The sequence below is a fragment of the Heptranchias perlo genome, chromosome 7 (assembly GCF_035084215.1).
Source record: "Heptranchias perlo isolate sHepPer1 chromosome 7, sHepPer1.hap1, whole genome shotgun sequence".
Classification (NCBI taxonomy): domain Eukaryota; kingdom Metazoa; phylum Chordata; class Chondrichthyes; order Hexanchiformes; family Hexanchidae; genus Heptranchias; species Heptranchias perlo.
The window spans coordinates 58,244,036-58,265,997 of NC_090331.1; the positions used below are offsets into that span (position 1 = coordinate 58,244,036).

A 21,962-nucleotide genomic window follows, 5' to 3' on the forward strand; every position below is an offset into this window, starting at 1 on the left:
CATACCCTTTGATGCCTTTTGTGTCTATAAATCTATCGAGGTCCTTCTTAAATATATTCAGTGACTTGGCCTCCACAGCCTTCTGTGGTAGAGAATTCCACAGGTTCACCACCCTCTGAGTGAAGAAATTTCTCCTCATCTCAGTCCTAAATGTCCTACCCCGTATCCTGAGACTGTAACTCCTCATTCTGGAACCCCCAGCCAGGGAAAACATCCTCCCTGCATCCAGTCTGTCTCGCCCTGTCAGAATTTTATATGTTTCAATGAGATCCCCTCTTATTCTTCTAACCCGAGTGAATACAGGCCGAGTTGACCCAATCTCTCCTCATGTGACAGTCCTGCCATCCCAGGAATCAGTCTGGTGAACCTTCGCTGCACTCCCTCTATGGCAAGTATATCCTTTCTTAGGTAAGGAGACCAAAACTGCACACAATACCCCAGGTGTGGTCTCAACAAGGCCCTGTATAACTGCAGTAAGACATCCTTGCTCCTGTACTCAAATCCTCTTGCAATGAAGGCTAACACGCCATTCGCCTTCCCAACTGCTTGCTGCACCTACATGTTTGCTTTCAGTGACTGGTGTACAAGGACATCCAGGTCCCTTTGTATATCAACATTCGCCAATCTATCACCATTTAAATAATACTCTGCCTTTCTGCTTTTCCTTCTGAAGTGGATAACTTCACATTTATCCACATTATTCTGCATCTGCCATGTATTTGCCCACTCACTCAACTTGTCTAAATCGCCTTGAAGCCTCTTTGCAACCTCCTCACAACTCATGGTCCCACCTGGTTTTGTGTCGTCAGCAAACTTGGAAATATTACATTTGATTCCCTCATCCAAATCATTGATATATATTGTGAATAGCTGGGGCCCAAGCATTGATCCTTGCGGTACCCCACTAGTCATCGCCTGCCACCCCGAAAAAGACCCATTTATTCCTACTCTCTGTTTCCTGTCTGTTAACCAATTTTCAATCCATGCCAGTATATCACCACCAATGCCATGTGCTTTAATTTTGCACACTAACTTCTTATGTGGGACTTTATCAAAGGCCTTCTGAAAATCCAAATAAACCACATCCACTGGTTCTCCCTTATCTACTCTACCAGTTACATCCTCAAAAAACTCCAGTAGCTTTGTCAAACATGATTTCCCTTTCATAAATTCATGTTGACTTTGTCTAATCCTGTTGTATTCAATGAATCCCTGGTAAACTTCTGGCCAGGCTATTCCACTATCCTCTTATAGGCCCAGTCATACAATCTTGTCTGATTAGTAGATCTGAGGTAGCATTGGTTATTTGACTTCCTCTTGAATGCTGGACACCACCTCTGGATATGGCTTAGGCAAATCTTTATCCACGGTCATTGTTTTCTTTCTTTGCTTATTTTCCTCTGTTCCTAGCTTAACTAACCTTGCACATATGTTATCTCTCTGGTTATATGGTCACTGTATAAACTATCCATTCTCAGAGAATTCAGAGTGTATTCTCCTCAACAGCAGATTTATAGACGGAAGTGCACTCGAGCTGTTTTTTAACTTAACAATATTATATTGGTGGGATTGTTCTCCTTAGAGCAGAGCAGAAAAGATTAAGGGGAGATTTAATACAGATGTTCAAAATTATGAAGGATTTTGATAGAGTAAATAGGGAGAAACTTTCCACTGGCAGCAGGGTTGATAACCAGAGGACACAGAATTAAGATAATTGGCAAAAGAACCAGAGGGGAGATGAGAAGAATTTTTGTTTACTCAGTGAGTTGTTATGATCAGGAATGCACTGATTGAAAAAGGTTGGGGGAGCAAATTCAATAGTGACTTTCAAAAAGGAATTGGACATATACTTGAAAAGGAAAATATTGCAGAACTATGGGGAAAGAGCAAGGGAGTTGGACTAATTAGATAGCTCATTCAAAGAGCTGGCACAAGCATGATGGGCCAAATGGCCTCCTTCTGTGCTGTATGATTCTATAATTGCAAGAACTGGCCCAATTTTCCTCTGTGCACGTTCATTGTATATTCATGGTTAGTGCTCTCTGAAAGCAGCCCACCTCTGGGGTTGGAAAATCAAGGGCTGCTGCAGCAGCTGAAAGGGTTCAGGCAGCCATTTTGTGTCAAATAACATAGTTCAATATCTCACGCTGGTGCCTCTTCAGATGCTGAGCTCACAAATTGGAAGATACTTCATTTGATATATTACCATCTGTAGGCTGGTAAAGGAGGACCCAGCTTTTGGGCCCGATGGGAAGCAGGCCTAGGAAGATCATGATCTGGGCTTGTGGAAGGGCGTGGCCTTGACATTGAGTATCACGTCATTCCCATTAAAGAATGCCTTCTGAAACCTGGGTTGCATTCCATGTGATAGCACACAGGGAGCTTTTGCACTCGCTGCTTTCTTCTTCTTGGGGAAAGGGCCCATAACTAAAGACAAGGATGTATCACCTCAATTCCCCAAGGATCCTGTTGCAAATCATCAGTCAGCACTCAGAACGTTCTGGCACTCTCGGAAAAGGAGAGTAAAAGTGAATTGATACACAAGGGTAGACAAGAAGGGGAGGCACAGTGCTCTTAAACAGTAGGAAGGTTGTCAGATTTGTCACTGTTGAATTTGTGCAGAGTGATGTTGGACAGGGTGGAGAATGCCTGTGCGAAATGAGTAGCAGAATAATTTCCAAATGGCGGGCTTGGAATTTGTGGAAGAGAGTTCAATGTCAGCAAGCAGCTGCGTTGAGCTTGTTTCTAAGAGAGACTGCGATGACAGGACTATTTTGTCAGTGGGCTTAGAGATGTTCATGTAGCTGTCTGGTAGGCAGCATAACTCAGATGCTGCTTCATGAGGGAAGCACAACCTTCTCAACCAGCCGAGGGTCACAGTGAATTAAACTAGCTGGGCCTACAGACAGGGGGGGCATGAATACTGGTACGCAGAGACTCCCATTGGTGTCTGTTCAGCCTGGCATCTCTGTGGTAGTCCCTCTGGTCCCTCCGATCTTCCTCCTCAAAACAGATTAACAGGTGGAGGAATAAAGAAACTGGCAGCATGCAAATGAGGCCTGTGTCTCAAAATGGCTCAGTCTCGCGTTATGTGCTTAAAACTAAAATTAGTCCCGTGATGTGCAGCTGTTCAATGCACAGTTTTCTAAACAGGTACTTTCCAGTAAGTACCACTGTGTGCCAACGCTGCTTCTGCAGTAAAAATTTAAACTTTTCACCTCAATTTCAGATCTCGTGGTATAAACAGAATACACATGGGACTTTGTTTAATAAAAATAAACCACTCGTGAAACAGCTTAATGGTCAATAAACTGTTATGTTCTGTTGTGCTTTCTAGATACAGCAACTAAAACTGGTTTTAGGTGAGATAGTTGCTGGTATATTATCACATAGAGCATTGTCTGTTCCAGCGTTTGATAACCAGCATTAACTTTATTTTTCTATGATTACATGAGCAGCAACACCCTCGAATGCTCTGTGAAATAAGTCAAAATAAACAAACATGCAAATGACTACCGATGTGGTGTCACACAGCTTTGTATTTAGATCTGTTCCACATGTGAACTGTATGATGCAAGGCATTAAATTACTTTTTGTTGTGTTTCTACTCATGAGGGTAGAACTGTACTTTACTTGCCTAAGTTTCCGAATATTTGAATTTGATGGGTCGGGTCATTTGCATGTTCCCAGTCACATCCCCGGGCAATGTCGGCTACTTTCTTAAAGAAGCCACATATTGCTGAACCTTGGATCAATGCACATCCTATAGCCTGAAATTACAGTCTGGATTTTATGATGCTCTGTCAGTGGCACAAATACTTGCTAGAGCAGGCATTAGGCTGTAAAATTGGGTGCATAAGGCAAGCACAAGCCTCACTTGTATGGAATAATTAAATGAGATCCCTCACCAAACTTCTCAAGTTTTGGTGAACTCTGCTCCCAGCACTCATCTTTCCTATGTACGATGGTTTGGCCTGCTTTTGTTTAATTGTTAAAACAGTGTTGCTGTTATTGGAGTTGATCGTGATTTTTTTTGGGCAGTGAGCATTTATCTACTTTTGCATTTAGATAACTTTTTTTATTGGCTGTGCCTTTCTCCATTATTACAAAACCCTTCACTTTTCCAGGCAAGACTTTGTTGCAGTCTTTTTAGTTGCTGCTGCATCACAACTTGCAGTTAATAAAGTTGTAAGGATGGTACTCCCTTTGGGCGTTCCAATTATGCTGTATGAAATAGCTGAATAGGATGATTTCATGAGGCAACAAAACCTTACGATGCCTCAGGCGATATGCATTAATATTCAAGGACCCATATTTATAGACTGCGCTGCTTCTACTACATATGATGTGGAGATGCCGGTGATGGACTGGGGTTGACAATTGTAAACAATTTTACAACACCAAGTTATAGTCCAACAAATTTATTTTAAATTCCACAAGCTTTCGGAGGCTTCCTCCTTCCTCAGGTGAACGGTGTGGAAAAAAACGGTGTGGTTTTTTTCCACACCGTTCACCTGAGGAAGGAGGAAGCCTCCGAAAGCTTGTGGAATTTAAAATAAATTTGTTGGACTATAACTTGGTGTTGTAAAATTGTTTACAATCTACTACATATGTCAGAGGAGATTTGTCTTAACAGTCTGAGTACATAATCAAAGCTGGCACTTCAATGCAGTACTGAGGGAGTGCCACATTGTCAAAGGTGTTGTCCTTTTTTTTTATTCGTTCACGGGATGTGGGCGTCGCTGGCGAGGCCAGCATTTATTGCCCATCCCTAATTGCCCTCGAGAAGGTGGTGGTGAGCCGCCTTCTTGAACCGCTGCAGTCCGTGTGGTGACGGTTCTCCCACAATGCTGTTAGGAAGGGAGTTCCAGGATTTTGACCCAGCGACAATGAAGGAACGGCGATATATTTCCAAGTCGGGATGGTGTGTGACTCGGAGGGGAACGTGCAGGTGGTGTTGTTCCCATGTGCCTGCTGCTCTTGTCCTTCTAGGTGGTAGAGGTCGCGGGTTTGGGAGATGCTGTCGAAGAAGCCTTGGCGAGTTGCTGCAGTGCATCCTGTGGATGGTGCACACTGCAGCCACAGTGCGCCGGTGGTGAAGGGAGTGAATGTTTAGGGTGGTGGATGGGGTGCCAATCAAGCGGGCTGCTTTATCTTGGATGATGTCGAGCTTCTTGAGTGTTGTTGGAGCTGCACTCATCCAGGCAAGTGGAGAGTATTCCATCACACTCCTGACTTGTGCCTTGTAGATGGTGGAAAGGCTTTGGGGAGTCAGGAGGTGAGTCACTCGCCGCAGAATACCCAGCCTCTGACCTGCTCTCGTAGCCACAGTATTTATATGGCTGGTCCAGTTAAGTTTCTGGTCAATGGTGACCCCCAGGATGTTGATGGTGGGGGATTCGGCGATGGTAATGCCATTGAATGTCAAGGGGAGGTGGTTAGACTCTCTCTTGTTGGAGATGGTCATTGCCTGGCACTTGTCTGGCGCGAATGTTACTTGCCACTTATGAGCCCAAGCCTGGATGTTGTCCAGGTCTTGCTGCATGCGGGCTCGGACTGCTTCATTATTTGAGGGGTTGCGAATGGAACTGAACACTGTGCAGTCATCAGCGAACATCCCCATTTCTGACCTTATGATGGAGGGAAGGTCATTGATGAAGCAGCTGAAGATGGTTGGGCCAAGGACACTGCCCTGAGGAACTCCTGCAGCAATGTCCTGGGGCTGAGATGATTGGCCTCCAACAACCACTACCATCTTCCTTTGTGCTAGGTATGACTCCAGCCACTGGAGAGTTTTCCCCCTGATTCCCATTGACTTCAATTTTACTAGGGCTCCATGGTGCCACACTCGGTCAAATGCTGCCTTGATGTCAAGGGCAGTCACTCTCACCTCACCTCTGGAATTCAGCTCTTTTGTCCATGTTTGGACCAAGGCTGTAATGAGGTCTGGAGCCGAGTGGTCCTGGCGGAACCCAAACTGAGCATCGGTGAGCAGGTTATTGGTGAGTAAGTGCCGCTTGATAGCACTGTCGACGACACCTTCCATCACTTTGCTGATGATTGAGAGTAGACTGATGGGGCGGTAATTGGCCGGATTGGATTTGTCCTGCTTTTTGTGGACAGGACATACCTGGGCAATTTTCCACATTGTCGGGTAGATGCCAGTGTTGTAGCTGAACTGGAACAGCTTGGCTCGAGGCGCAGCTAGTTCTGGAGCACATGTCTTCAGCACTACAGCTGGGATGTTGTCGGGGCCCATGGCCTTTGCTGTATCCAGTGCACTCAGCTGTTTCTTGATATCACGTGGAGTGAATCGAATTGGCTGAAGACTGGCTTCTGTGATGGTGGGGATATCGGGAGGAGGCCGAGATGGATCATCCACTCGGCACTTCTGGCTGAAGATGGTTGCAAACGCTTCAGCCTTGTCTTTTGCACTCACGTGCTGGACTCCGCCATCATTGAGGATGGGGATGTTTGAAGAGCCTCCTCCTCCTGTTAGTTGTTTAATTGTCCACCACCATTCACGACTGGATGTGGCAGGACTGCAGAGCTTTGATCTGATCCGTTGGTTGTGGAATCGCTTAGCTCTGTCTATAGCATGTTGCTTCCGCTGTTTAGCATGCATGTAGTCCTGAGTTGTAGCTTCACCAGGTTGGCACCTCATGTTTAGGTACACCTGGTGCTGCTCCTGGCATGCTCTTCTACACTCCTCATTGAACCAGGGTTGATCCCCTGGCTTGTTGGTAATGGTAGAGTGAGGAATATGCCGGGCCATGAGGTTACAGATTGTGCTGGAATACAATTCTGCTGCTGCTGATGGCCCACAGTGCCTCATGGATGCCCAGTTTTGAGCTGCTAGATCTGTTCTGAATCTATGCCATTTAGCACGGTGGTAGTGCCACACAACACATTGGATGGTGTCCTCAGTGCGAAGACGGGACTTCATCTCCACAAGGACTGTGTGGTGGTCACTCCTACCATTACTGTCATGGACAGATGCATTTGCGACAGGTAGATTGGTGAGGATGAGGTCAAGTAAGTTTTTCCCTCTTGTTGGTTCGCTCACCACCTGCCGCAGGCCCAGTCTAGCAGCTATGTCCTTCAGGACTCGGCCAGCTCGGTCAGTAGTGGTGCTACCGAGCCACTCTTGGTGATGGACATTGAAGTCCCCCACCCAGAGTACATTTTGTGCCCTTGCTACCCTCAGTGCTTCCTCCAAGTGGTGCTCAATATGGAGGAGGACTGATTCATCAGCTGAGGGAGGACGGTAGGTGGTAATCAGCAGGAGGTTTCCTTGCCCATGTTTGACCTGATGCCATGAGATTTCATGGGGTCCAGAGTCAATGTTGAGGACTCCCAGGACCACTCCTTCCTGACTGTATATCACTGTACCGCCACCTCTGGTGGGTCTGTCCTGCCGGTGGGACAGGACATACCCAGGGATGGTGATGGAAGAGTCTGGGACATTGGCTGAAAGGTATGATTCTGTAAGTATGGCTATGTCAGGCTGTTGCTTGACTAGTCTGTGGGACAGCTCTCCCAATTTTGGCACAAGTCCCCAGATGTTAGTAAGGAGGACCTTGCAGGGTCGACTGGGCTTGGTGTTTTGCCGTTGTCGTGTCCGGTGCCTAGTGGTCCGATGCCGGGTGGTCCGTCCGGTTTTATTCTTATTATGACTTTTCGTAGCGAGATTTTACAACTGAGTGGCTTGCTAGGCCATTTCAGAGGGCAATTAAGAATCAACCACATTGCTGTGGGTCTGGAGTCACATATAGGCCAGACCGGGTAAGGACGGCAGGTTTTCCTTCCCTAAAGGACATTTGTCCTTTAACCAACACCATCAGATTTTCCAGTCAAATAGGATGTTAAAACAAGGCCCCATCTACCTGTTCAGGTGATTATAAAAGATCTCATGACACTATTGGAAGAAGAGCAGGAGAACTTTCCCAGTTTCCTAGCCAGCATTTGTCCTTTAACCAACACCATCAGATTTTCCAGTCATTCACTCATTGCTGTTTGTGGGACATTGCTGCAACAAATGCAGCAACCAATTTGCACATAACAACAATAACTGTACTTCAAACGTAATTAATTGACTGTTAAGGGCACGGGACACCCTGAGCTTTATATAAGTTCTTTCTATATCTCCTTATTCCCTCACTTCATTCCCACACACACTGCAGGATTGTAGCATAACACAGTACATTCGTTTTTCCTCTAAAGACGCTTCAAGGCTGCCTTATTGGCAACATTGTACAATATCTTCTACACGTAGGTGTCCAACAGGAGTAGGTCATAGAACCTGTGGCCGGCCTCAACCAAGCAACTCAGAGCACTCTGCATCACCCGCTCGTACTTTGGAAAAAACAATATGGCTGTACCCACGCCAAGGAGAGAGGGTGATCAATTAGTGAAGCTGCATGAGGGAGCACTTGGTAAGGTACAGAGCATGAGTGAGGTGGAGCAAGTGTAGGTTCAATTGCAGCAGAAGCAAATTGCTGGCCAGAAAATCAGCTCAAGGGCTCCTTCAGTTACTGAACCCAGGGATTTGAACTTCACAGAGTCTGCCCACAAATGCAGGTTGGTAGCTCATCATCAGTTTATGGAGTCATGTGAGAGTGTGCCAATCAGTTTGTACAATTTGGGGGCATCTGAAGAATCCACAAAACTCTTCTAAATATTGCTAAAGACTGCTTCGTTACCAGTGTCAAGCAGAATCTGAGGTAGCTGCCACCAACTGGTTAAAAATCTCAGGTCTACTCTAGATATTCACTTGGGTTCAGCATTGCTGGTCACTTTCATAAACTGTTCCCATGTCTTACATACAGGACTGTGCACAAATTGCCCAACATCTAATCATATAATGGTGTAATCTGAAGGCATAACAATCATGCCCCCTTACAATCTGAGCTGTATATCAAAGAATAGAAATTCGTTAAGGCCTGTTTCTGGGTGCATAACTGGTGATGCGCTACCAGCACGTGCCCAAACCAAGAGGCTAATGGGTCAGCAGAAATTGGGACTCAGGCCTCATTGTAATAATAGGAATGAGCTGCCGGCACGTGTCATGCCTCCAGTAGCAAGTCGCCCGATGGCGGGTGTCGAATTTGGGCCTGCTGCTATCTTTTGGCCAACAAAACCTCAACAGATGAGTCAGAAAATCTGGAGGCCCTGAACACTGGAGTAACGGCCTCCGACATCCTTCCTTGACTGATCGTCCTCCAAATTCTGTCACCCAAATAATGCCTGGCCTGTCCCTTTAAGCTGTGCAGCCACTTTAATGCTAGAGGAATGTTGGAATTGCTTTTTTCTCCTTCCCTGCCCCCAAGAGGTGAGCTCCTAATAGAGGGTGTTAATAACACTGAGAATAGCACCCACAATATTAAAATTAAGTTGACCCAGGAAAATGTGATGACATCAGAGCAGGGTTACATTGATGCACTTCAAGCGGCAAATCTGCTACGTAGGAAAATCCAGTCCTTTGAGTGAAAGGATTTCCAACAGCAACTGTACAATTTGTCCTCACTTTGCAGTAGATTAATTTCATATATTTCCTTTCCTTGAATCAGTCATGAATCTAACATGAGCCTGAATAAATACTGTATTACTGAACAAAAAGATCCACGCGTTAGTTTGGACAATATTTTACTGGAATCGTGGACATTGCACAACCAAGTCTGGAAAGTAAAACAATATGCAGTTTTGACTTGACTTGCAATGTAGCTTTATGACCTGCTTATATTGATGCAATATTATACACTAATAGAGAAATTAATAATTCACAATTTTTTTGTAGGTATTCCTGAGGGGCAAAGTTGTGGGAGAGATTGTACAGAAGAGAGAAATAACCAGTGGCTTGGTGTCAGTTTGTCAAGACAACCAAAGAAAGATGGTTACATATTGGTATATATACATTAGCAAATTCATTAGAATACCAGATTAATTATAATAATGTGTTTTACCTCAAAATGTTTCACTTATTTTAAAGGCCTGTGCACATCGTTGGAAAAATATATTCTACATAATGGTTGACAAACAACCACTTGGGTTGTGTTTTAAAATTCCAAGTGACTTGCAGCCTTCTCGAGATTTACCACTGATACCATGTTTTAAAGGTAAGAAAATGACCCAAAGATTTTCTTTTCAACAGATTCTTTGCCATAAGTCGCTCTTTTAGAAATTAAGCCTTTTAATGACAGGTCAGTGTTGTCTCCTAGAGCTATTCTCAATGTTATTTGGTAAAACAACCATTATAGGAACATCATTGGTGACTTTTTTGGAATTACTTTAGTGGCAACAGGTAGGTACTGATTATCTAATGAGGACCTGACTAAAGCAGATGCAAGGGTATCATTTTATATTGCTAGGTTTATAATGTTTGGAAGGGATAGAAAAAATAAATTGTGGGAGGGATAACATTGCTAGCAAGAAATAATCTGAAAGTTATCAACAGAGAATATTTATCTTAAAGGACCTGAATTGCCTTGGGTAGAAATCTGTCACACAAAGGGAAGGTGGATAACATCAGTGCACCAGCCCTGAAATTGCATGGGCCTGCAATTCCAGCAATTAAGCCAGGGTTGTGCCTAATAGGAAGCTCTGCAGCTGATCCCAGTGGACTTTCCCAGGTTAAGGAGGAGGCTCCCTATCTCGCATGCTCATGAAAGGTGCCACAATACTAGGGATGCACCTGCCTGCCCCAAAATGACTGCCCCCCCCCCCCCCCCCCACCACAGAAGATTGCAGCTTGCTGGGGACCCATAATAAGAAGGCCCCACAAAATCCCCAGTGTCGGGCCTTGACCCAGCATATCCAGGACCCGGCCCAGTTTCTGGCCTTTCCAACACTCCGCTGCTGTAGTTACGATGGGAGTGCGCCAGAAGGATTGTGCATTTTTGGACCTGCAAATACTGAAATAAAAAATAATTAGGAACAGGAGGATGATATTTCTAGAGGACTTTAATTGTCCTAGACAGGTTTAGGCCGTCGTGAGACAAGTTAGTTTTACCCTACTGATGATGTGTTGTTGCAATGGTAATCCTGCTGGTTAGCCCTGGTCATTCTTCTGGGTCCTTCAAATAATGCAAGCATCATGGACTGCTGCATAATGTTGCATGACTTATTGGGAATAATCCTGTGATCTGGCACTCTTAAAGAGGACATCTAGGAAATTGCAGGCCCAAGATTTCTGGAGATGTAAGCTCCTCTTCCCACTGTGATTGCCTAATCACCTTATGGAATATTGTCCACTTGATGGACTGGATTTTGGGCGATCACTACTCATTTTATTATCTCATCATAATACTTAACTGAAAAAGGGACAAGGACATGCAAAATATTTCATTTTTGGATGACAGTGAAATGAAATTCTTTTTCTCTCATTAGAAAGACAATGGAGATATGATTATGATAATGGATTATGTCAGGCTGGGATTGCCAGTTTTCTGACTGAGGTGAGTGGTGGTTACTTCTTACATAATATTTTTGTTTTCTTAATGAATATGTTTTGTTTTATTCATTCATGGGATGTGGGCATCGCTGGCAAGGCCAGCATTTATTGCCCATCCCTAATTGCATAACATTAATAATGCTTTTCTGTGTTACAGGATTTAATTATAATAGGAGCTCCCGGATCGCATCACTGGACTGGAACTGTTGCAGTCAAAAACGAAAAGACTAATTCTTTGCTTTTCTATAGTGATGATGACAATATAGTTAAATATGGAAGCTACCTAGGTATGACTTGGGTGTGACTTATAGAATTTGGTACGGTTTTTAGTTGCATGTTGGTTTACACAATTACAAAGGAACAATAGGGTAAACTTTGCAAGGTGCTTGCTGCCAGTTGGACCTCGCACATGAGGGCAGATCGGAACACCTATATAATTTCACCTATAGAATTCAGCGGCAAAAATTAGTGGATAGAGCCCCCAAAATTTTCTGTAGGCTGCATGCAAGGCCCCACCGGGGTGTAGAATTCTATGAAAATGGAGGGCATCGCACTGTAGCTGCTGCCTCCTCTGAATGCTCCTGACTGTCCCCTATCTGTCCAGCTCCTCATCTGCCTTCCATCTATTCATGCCCTCCACCTTTCCCATTCTCTAGTTTCTCCTCCATCTCACCTTCAGCCCTCTCATCTCAGCGATAAAACCCACCCACTGCTATCTTAATCCCCTTCCATCCCAGCTCTTGACCACCCAAATTCACCTCCACTGTTTTTTGTGTGGCTATTTTTACAAGCTCTTGCATTATGGAGGAAGAAAGAAAGAGGGTGCTGCTCAAGGTACAGAGAGCGTAGCAAACATTTTCATTATTTTCTCCATGTACATCAAAAGCAGCAGCAGAGGGCCCTAGATTTTGCTCACATTGCAGAATTTCCTACGGTCCAGGATGTCATAGATTGCACACGTGTTGCTCGGCATGCTCCTGTCTACAATAGTGCAGCTTACAACTGCAAGGGCTTCCATTCTGTCGATGTGCAGCTAGTTTATGACTATTGCACAGGATCATATAGGTCAATGCTTTCTTGTAGATGCCATCATGCTTTTATCTTTCACCACTCCTCCATCTGTCCCATTGTTGACACTGGACAGAAAATGCACAGTTGGCTCATTGGAGACCAGGACAACTGACTGCAGGCCTGCCTTATGACACAGCTGCTGAACACAGTTCGTTGAAGTCCATGCTTCTATGGGAGTCATCAGCATGCACACCATGTGAATCTTGAATTATGGATTCTGATGCCTTGATACAGCTGGGGGTTTTCTCTAATACAGCCCAGCTATAATAATTGCTGTCTACCAGAACTGGGATGAATAATGAACTCTTCACATAATGACCCCAGCCCCACTGCATTAACCATCCTGCCAAACATTTTCCCAAGTGCCTGAAATATGTTCACCCCCTACCACACGCAAATACAAAAATCATTGAAGGTGGCAGGACAAGTTGATTAGGCCATTAACAAAGCATACCAGGAACCTTCACTTTATAAATAGAGGCATAGAGTACAAAAGCAAGAAAGTTATGCTCAACCTGGTAGTGTTAGGAGGATGCAGGGGTCTGGGAACAATGGGAGGGGGTGGGAAGAATGGAGAGTTATTTTGAGTAACGTGGGAGCTTTAAATAACTGAAATATGGCTCCGGCTGAATGCTGGGAAAACTTTTTCGGGGGACCCTGCTGTCTCTGAGGAAAGGCCTATAGCTTCATTCCTAAATATTATCTAGCGGCCGGTTTACATTTTTTGAAGTGTTTGCTGTGCACATACTATCTTAGTCCACCATGGACTTCAAGACACATTTCATTACAGTGCTGAGAGGGTGCTGCATTGTCAGAGGTGCTGTTTTTCAGATGAGACATTAAACCAAGGCCCTGTCTGCCTGCTCAGGTGGATGTAAATGACCACATGCCACTATTTGTAGAACAGGGAATTCCCCCAATGTCCTGGCCAGCATTCCACCATTAGCACCACCAAATGAAAAATGGATTATCTGGTCATTCATTCATTTGCTGTTCATGAGACTTTGCTGTCGTATTAGCCTAAAAAAAGATAATTCAGAAGTAATCCATTGGTTGTAAAGTACTTTGGGATTCCTGAGGACCTAAGACCCTGTGCATATGCAAGTTTTCCTTCGCTGTAGGAATGGGTGACCCAGGTTGCTGAGATCTGAAGTTAAAACCATATGGTTAGCTTGGTTGCATCCACTTGTGCACATGGAGGATTGGAAGCAGGATGTACTTTGCAATGCTTGCAGTAAAAAACTTCTTAAAACATAGCTGCCTATGGCAAGCTGCATAAAATGATTTACACCTTAAAGGTCAGCCAGCACCAGAACTGCTAGCACGAGATATCCTGCCCCAGCCTCTATGCATTTGCAATGCATCATGGGTTAAGCATCAGGGATGCTAAGAAATTGTATTAATGAACTGACCTCATATTATTGGGTGAGATTTTTTTTTTATTCGTTCATGGAATGTGGGCGTCGCTGGCGAGGCCAGCATTTATTGCCCATCCCTAATTGCCCTTAAGAAGGTGGTGGTGAGCCGCCTTCTTGAACTGCTGCAGTCCGTGTGGTAAACGTTCTCCCACAGTGCTGTTAGGTAGGGAGTTCTAGTATTATGACCCAACGATGATGAAGGAACAGCGATATATTTCCAAGTCGGTATGGTGTGTGACTTGGAAGGGAACACGCAAGTTGTTCCCATGTGCCTGCTGCCCTTGTCCTTCTAGGTGGTAGAGGTCGCGGGTTTGGGAGGTGCTGTCAAAGAAGCCTTGTCAGGTTGCTGCAGTGCATCCTGCAGATGGTACACACTGCAGCCACGGTGCATCGGTGGTGAAGGGAGTGAATGTTTATGGTGGTAGATGGGGTGCCAATCAAGCGGACTGCTTTGTCCTGGATGTTGTCGAGCTTCTTGAGTGTTGTTGGAGCTGCATTCATCCAGGCAAGTGGAGAGTATTCCATCACACTCCTGATTTGTGCCTTGTAGTTGGTGGTAAGGCTTTGGGGAGTCAGGAGGTGAGTCACTTGCTGCAGAATACCCAGCCTCTGACCTGCTCTTGTAGCCACAGTATTTATGTGGCTGGTCCAGTTAAGTTTCTGGTCAATGGTGACCCCCAGGATGTTGATGGTGATGGATTCGGCGTTGGTAATGCCGTTGAATGTCAAGGGCAGGTGATTAGACTTTCTCTTGTTGGAGATGGTCATTGCCTGGCACTTGTCTGGCTCGAATGTTACTTGCCACTTATCAGCCTAAGCCTGGATGTTGTCCAGGTCTTGCTGCATACAGGCATGACTGCTTCATTATCTGAGGGGTTGCGAATGGAACTGAACACTGTGCAATCATCAACGAACATCCCCATTTCTGACCTTATGATGGAGGGAAGGTCATTGAAGCAGCTGAAGATGGTTGGTCCTTTTGGACACTGCCCTGAGGAACTTCTGCAGTGATGTCCTGGGGCTGAGATGATTGGCCTCCACCAACCACTACCATCTTCCTTTGTGCTAGGTATGACTCCAGCCATTGGAGAGTTTCCCCCCAATTCCCATTGACATCAATTTTACTAGGGCTCCTTGGTGCCACGCTTGGTCAAATGCTGCCTTGACAGTCACTCTCACCTCACCTCTGGAATTCAGCTCTTTTGTCCGTGTTTGGACCAAGGTTGTAATGAGGTCTGGAGCCGAGTGGTCCCGGCGGAACCCAAATTGAGCATCGGTGAGCAGGTTATTGGTGAGGAAGTGCCGTTTGATAGCACTGTTGACGACACTTTCCATCACTTTGCTGATGACTGAGAGTAGACTGATGGGGCGGTAATTGGCCGGATTGGATTTGTCCTGCTTTTTGTGGAAAGGACATACCTGGGCAATTTTTCACATTGTCGGGTAGATGCCAGTGTTGTAGCTGTACTGGAACAGTTTGGCTAGAGGCACGGCTCGTTCTGGAGCACTAACAGATGAATCCCAAGATCAATCTCTTGGGGCGCAATTGCAGCACCATTGAGGCAACTCTGAGTAAGTTTAGAATTGGTTAATTTTTTTATGGGTTTCTTGTATTATAAATATTACTTTTGCAAGTAAATTTTCAGTTGCAGAAAAATTCAAAATTACTGCAAGTTTTTGGAACAATTTGATTGGTTCAGCTTCTTCTGAACCAGTAGGTTTTGCTGACTGCTCAAGCTTGATTGATTGTTTTCATATGCCCTTAGTTTCTAATTGGAAATTAATCTTCCAACTTGCCTTGTGTTTATCTACCTTCCATAACTGTTCAGTTATGATCTGTTGCTATTTCATGAATACATAATTTTAGCCAAAATGTTACAAGTGTAACATCGTAATTTAATGCCTGAGATGTGATGGACACTGGGTGCATGTGCTATCAACATTTTTATTATTTTCCAGGTTATGCTGTTAGTGCAGGACACTTTACTTCCCCATACAGCACAGAAATTGTGGGAGGGGCACCCCAACAGGAACTGACTGGTGAAGTAAGAATTTTATTGTTGAAAAGATCCTTCATGTGCAATGTCTAGTTCTTCTCCATTCTACTCTGCAATTATAACAATGACATAAATAACTGGTATTTGAATGTTCTCAAATTTCATATATGATACATACAGTTTTAAGTATGTTATTTTTACTTCCTCAAATTAGTCCTCTGTGCCCCTCCTATATTCAGTTGGGAGGGCTGAAACATCCAAAAGGGAGACATTCTAGTAGATGTGGTCAATAATCACTTTAGTTAATTCACCAGAAAGCATATCTGCTTGGTGCAAGAAAGCCCCTCTTCATCCACCTCCACGCACACCCCGCCGCCCCCCCCCCCCCGCCCAAATCAGTCAGTTATTTTCCTACAGAATTTTTTAATAGGTCTTCATGGTGTGGTATTTTTTAAATTTTAAAATAAAGCCTCGACAAGTTAATGCTTGGATTTAATTTTCAGTGGTTTTTATGGGTTCTGTTAATTTTGGTTATTTGAATCTCCTTACTTTAATTACTTTTCAATGCCATTTAGTATGAAAGTCCCAGAATGAGTTGATGTGCTCTTCATGCCAATATTTGAGAGCTCCACTGGGGAAAGTTGTCATTCAAATTTATTATAAGCCTGTCAGGCATGAGCAATAGACAGAGGTTGGTATTTGATGAGGGCAGTATATAAGGAGGAGGAGGTACTCAGTATGTCAAGAATTTCATAATCAATTTTCATTGATACTAGGTCTGAGATGTTATTAACAAACAAAAATTTAAAATAAGTTAACTTTTCTCTCGCGACTGTCTCCCTGCTTGTTTTCTACAATTTAATTTGTGTGTGTTGTTTGTGGGCACTTTGGGCTCGATATTAGCAGGGCGGCGGGTTCTCAGCGGGGGGTCGACTGGGCGCGTGGGTAACGTGCCCGGTGCAATCAGTGTGCTCCGCACGCAATCGCAGGCTAATTGGAGCCACTTACCTTTGCTTCCGGGTTTCCCGCTGGTAAGCTGCGCGGCGGGCAGACTGCGCATGCACAGTAAGGTCTGTCAGCTGGAGGAGCCCTACTTAAAGGGGCAGTCCACCAATGCTCCTCCTACAGCAAACAACCAATGCTACACCATGGAGCACGCCAGAGGGAAGGTTGCCCCAAGATTTTCAGACTCCTCACTCCAGCTGCTGTTGGATGGGGTGAGGAGGAGGAGGGAAATATTTTTCCCGTCTGATGGAAGGAAGTGCCCTCCCTCCACCACGAAGAAGGCCTGGCTGGAGGTGGCTGAGGAGGTCACCAGCAGCAGCAATGTGCCACGAACCTGGGTCCAGTGCCGGAAGAGATTTAATGATCTAACCAGGTTAGGCAAAGTGAGTATACTTATGCATTCTCCCACACTCCGTCTTCCACATCGCCTCCACCACCACACAACTCCTTCTGCACTGCCACCACAACGCTCTCGCATCACTCCTCACATCTACTCAACTATCATCCTCACCTTGCCTGCACGTACTCACCGCCCCTGTCCCCATTCGAACACTACCACGCAACCGAATCCTCATACAATATCATGGCTATGTTGCACACGCACCCTCCCATGCATCTCCCTCACGCTCAACCCCACCCAAACCAATGCATGCAGCAGATCACCATGCAACCATCACTCAATCATGCCTCTGTGTTTTGCCTTGATAGGAGAAAAGATGCCAGAATGCCCGGGAGAGGGCATGGACCGGAGGGGGCCCGCCATACCAGGTGGTCCTAACGGACGCAGAGCAGCAGGCTTTGGACATCAGCCACACGCTGGAGTGCCTGTCCGTGACGGATGCCGAGGCTGGGATTGCACAAGCGGCCGGTGACAGAAAGCTAACACTCAGCACTCATGATAGCGAATGATCTTAGCATCACTTGGCATCTGCAGCACCTCAACATCTGTCCACATGCCTAATATTGCTTTCTGTTCTCTTGCAGGACCATCTGCGAGCGCCGTGACCGTGGAGGGCAATTCCTCAGAGGACCTGCCGGCCTCTGAGGGAAAAATGTAAGGAATCTTACAACACCAGGTTATAGTCCAACAGTTTTATTTGAAAATCACAAGCTTTCGGAGCTTACCTCCTTCGTCAGGTGAGTGAGGGCTGACGAAGGAGGTAAGCTCCGAAAGCTTGTGATTTTCAAATAAAACTGTTGGACTATAACCTGGTGTTGTAAGATTCCTTACATTTGTCCACCCCAGTCCATCACTGGCATCTCCACATCATGGTCTCTGAGGGTCCATCGTCACATCTGAGCCATGCATCCACCAGCGCAGATACATACACCTCGGTGGGTCCCTGTCCTCACTTAGTTGGGCTTGCACATGGTGAGTCACCACGCACATGTGAGCACGAACAGACCCTGGTGGCAGGGGCAGGCGTGGAGAGTCCGCGTCGGTGGGAGCACTCTTCTCCAGGCTCTGCTCAGCTGGACCCAGATGCTGAACCCTGGGGGCCAGCCATGAAAAGGAGAGTCATCGAGGGGCAGCAGCACATTGCCGAGGTGCTGGAACAGGTGCCACGCGCACTATCCACAATTACGCAGAGGATGGAGGAGTCCAACTCCTGCATGAGGGGAATGGTAGTACAGGAGGGTATCTCTGAGATAGTGTCGCAGGGATGTGAAGGCATCTCTGAGATGCGGGAATGTCTGCGATGGAGGAAAGGCTAGCCTCCCTCGAACGTCAAGCACGGCTCAACAATAAGTCCATTCAGGCCCTGACAACGGCCGTTCGGATTCAGGGTGAGTAACATTCTGCCACCTTGAACAGGCTGACAGATACTTTACAGGTGGCCTTCCAAGGCCTCACACAAGTCCTCCAAACTGCCGTCCAGCAGGGTGGAAGGAGTGATGTGGGCCTGGGCTACGAGAGGGATGATAGTGAAAGGGGATATGGAAGTGGGGACGCCACTCAAAGCGCTCCCACATCTCACCCGTTGCCCCCCTCTCAACCAGTACCCGCAATGCTGCCTCCTCTCCAGGTGGCCGAGTCTGCCCCTGCACAGGTGCAGTTGGAGCAGTCTTAGGAGGGGCCCTCACGGGCACCCAAACCCAGAGGGCGTCAGCCCAAAGCATCTTATCGGTCAGGGCATGGACAAGAGCAACCTGCCACTACCTCTGCTGAAGCCACAGGGGTAGCACCACGTAGGGGCTCCCGTAAACGCAAGGCGAAGGTTTTGTGAGCACAAAGGGAATGCACAAGGGTGTCTGACGATTTGTCATGTTTTTCATTTCTTTTGTTTTGTTCCACATGCACAATAAATATTATTATTATCACCACTTCCTCCACGTCTTGCCCATTCTTGACTGGCTTGTGGAATAGGTCCCTTTCATGGGGTTCACCATGAACACGCACACTTGATGCCACCCATTGTGTCACTGCAGAGTGGCTGTAGGTGTATTTGCAGGGCTCTTTTGTGCAGACGACTGAGAGACGCCGGCGATGTCCCCGATGGCACCCTGGAAGGATGCGGAGGAGAAGTTGTTGAAGGCATTGGTGACTTTGACTGCGACGGGTCAGAAGATGGTGCTCGGGCCAGCCGGGAGCAGCTCGGCATCAGGGATGCTGCAGATGTCCACGACTACATGTCGAGTGACTCTGAGCCTCCATGTGCACTGCTGCTCAGAGAGGTCTCGGAAGCTGAGCCTCGGTCTGTAGACCCCATTGCGAGGGTAGTGCCCTCTGCGATGCATCTCTCTGCGGTTGCCCTCCCTCCTGCTGTGCAGGTGGTTGTGCAGCTCCACGTATCAGAGGTGGCCGGCGAGGCTGGTGATGCTGTTCGCCCTCCGAGGAGGTCATGACTGCAGCTACGGCGGCCCCCATCCGGAAGTTTGAGGGGGTTCGCAAGGTAGGTACATGTGTCTGGACACCGGGGTAAGTGTGCAAGTTTATGCATTTTATTGTTAGGAGGATGGTGGTGGAGGCCAAACTTTGTCCAAAGTGACAGAGTTGCCTCCTGCAATGAGTCACCTGTCAAATGGACCTTTGCAGCTGCCACAGGCTGATGGCTGCAACACATCCATTTCAACTGGGAGTGTTTCCCCCAGTACGGGAAACAGTCCCAGTTAATTGCAAAATCCGATCCCTCCTAAAATAACAGGTCAATCAGATCTGTAAACAACCTGAAGTACCTGTTCAGGTACTTTAAGTGGCACCCCGCCGGCTTTAATTGCACCCGATTGCGGGTGCGAAAATAGAGCCCTTTCTCTCATTGTGGGCTCTGTATCTTCCTGCGACTCCATCCCTCCACCCCCCCACCGCCCCACTCCCCCACTCATGTTTCAGAGATTCAGCCAGCACGTGGTGTTTACTGTCAAATATCTGTGGACGAGGCCCCTCTGTCCCTTGTCCCATTTCTCCCTAAGTCTGGCTGCTGATGCAGCAGACCAGGTTCCCTTCTCCATGCAGTTCCTTGTGCTAATAGCAGGGATTGTGGCTTCTGCATACTCTAGGTGGGAATTCTCTAGAGATAATTAATGCTAGCAGTTGCACTGAGAAGAATCCGGTATAGGGCATTAGCACTTAGTCAGGTAGGAATAGGATGGAGTGAGTGGGGCCAAATGGATGGATATGAAAGGGGGTATTCATGACAATGAAGGAGAGGAAAGAAGCCTGAACCTGGGAGCAGTACTTTTGGGTGAGGGAGAAAGGAGACTGCCAACTTAAATTCAGGTGGTGGGGGGACTGGATTTAAACACAAGAATGAGAATTTTTAATGTGAGGCGTTGGAGGACCAGGAAACACTGTAGGTCAGCATGGACAGGAAGATGGGTGAGCGGGATTTGGTGCGGTATTGAATATGGGCAGCAGAGTTTTGGATGAGCTGACATTCAGAGTGTGGAGGATGGGAGGCTGGCAGGAGAGCTTTGGAATAGTATGGAGGTGACAAAGGCATGGATGAGAGTTTCAGCAGCAAATGGATTGAGACAGTGATGAGTGATGCTATGGAGGTGGAAGTAAGTGTTCTTTTTGATGGAGAGGATATGAGATCAGAAGCTTAGCTCTGGGCTTAATAGGACCCTGAGGTTGTGAACAGTCTGGTTCAAACTAAGACAGTGGCTGGAGGGGGATGGAATTGGTCGCAAGGGTACGGAGCTTGTGGTGGGACCAAAGGCGATGGCTTCAGTCTTCCCAATGTTTAATGGAGGAAATTGCAGCTCATCCAAGATTGAATGTCGGACAAGCAGTATGACAGCACAGAGGCAGTGGAGTGGTCGAGAGAGTTGATGGAGAGTAGTACTTGGGGCCATCAGCATACATGTGAAAGCCGATTCCATGCCTTTGGATGATGTCGCCAAGGTGCAGCGTGTAGATGAGGAGAGGAGGGGGCCAAGTATAGATCCTTGGGGGACTCTGGCAATAATATTGAGGGGGCTGAAAGAGAAGCCATTGCTGGAGATGCTCTGACTATGATTGGATAGGTAAGAGTGGAAGCAAGAGAGTGAAATCCCACTGAGATGAACAAAGGAGGAGAGGCGTTGGAGGATGATGGTGTGATCGACTGTATCAAATGTTATGGAGGAGACGGAGAGGGATAATGTACTACACAGGATATAATTTGTGACTTTAGTTAGGGCTGTTTCAATGCTATGGCGGAAGCCTATTGGAGAGGGAGCTGCGGGAAAGATGGCCACAGATTTGTGAGGCGACAAGAAGTTCTTTTCATGTATATTTTTGCTTCTCCTGATGGATAGTGGTGGTGGGGTTACTGAGTGTTATTTTTCCTGTTAATATCTTATGTATAAAGTAAAAGGAACAAGTTATCTTCCTTCAAACTATATAGAAAATGAACATTTTTGAAAAAAAGGAAATGACGCATTTTTTATCTAATGGCTGAAATTTCTTTGCAGGTTTACATTTTTGAACAGCATGAACAAATTTTGAAAATAATTTTCAAGGCAAAGGGTAAAATGGTATGGCACTCAAGATATTATTTAATTCTGTGATTCTCGAAAAGTTGCAGTGATTGACTTGCT

At 46.1% G+C, this 21,962-nt stretch overlaps 1 protein-coding gene across 2 annotated transcripts in view; it reads left to right on the plus strand.

Moving 5' to 3' along the window:
• The window catches only part of itga4 (integrin alpha 4), a 122,235-nt gene that overhangs the window by 10,039 nt on the left and 90,234 nt on the right, over nucleotides 1-21,962 (plus strand). For both annotated transcript variants that reach the window (XM_067987666.1, XM_067987667.1), the window contains exons 3-8: nucleotides 9,797-9,903; nucleotides 9,989-10,115; nucleotides 11,386-11,453; nucleotides 11,607-11,736; nucleotides 15,898-15,983; nucleotides 21,837-21,899. In XM_067987666.1, coding sequence (XP_067843767.1) covers nucleotides 9,797-9,903; nucleotides 9,989-10,115; nucleotides 11,386-11,453; nucleotides 11,607-11,736; nucleotides 15,898-15,983; nucleotides 21,837-21,899 — 581 coding nt within the window. The remainder of the gene's footprint in view (nucleotides 1-9,796; nucleotides 9,904-9,988; nucleotides 10,116-11,385; nucleotides 11,454-11,606; nucleotides 11,737-15,897; nucleotides 15,984-21,836; nucleotides 21,900-21,962) is intronic.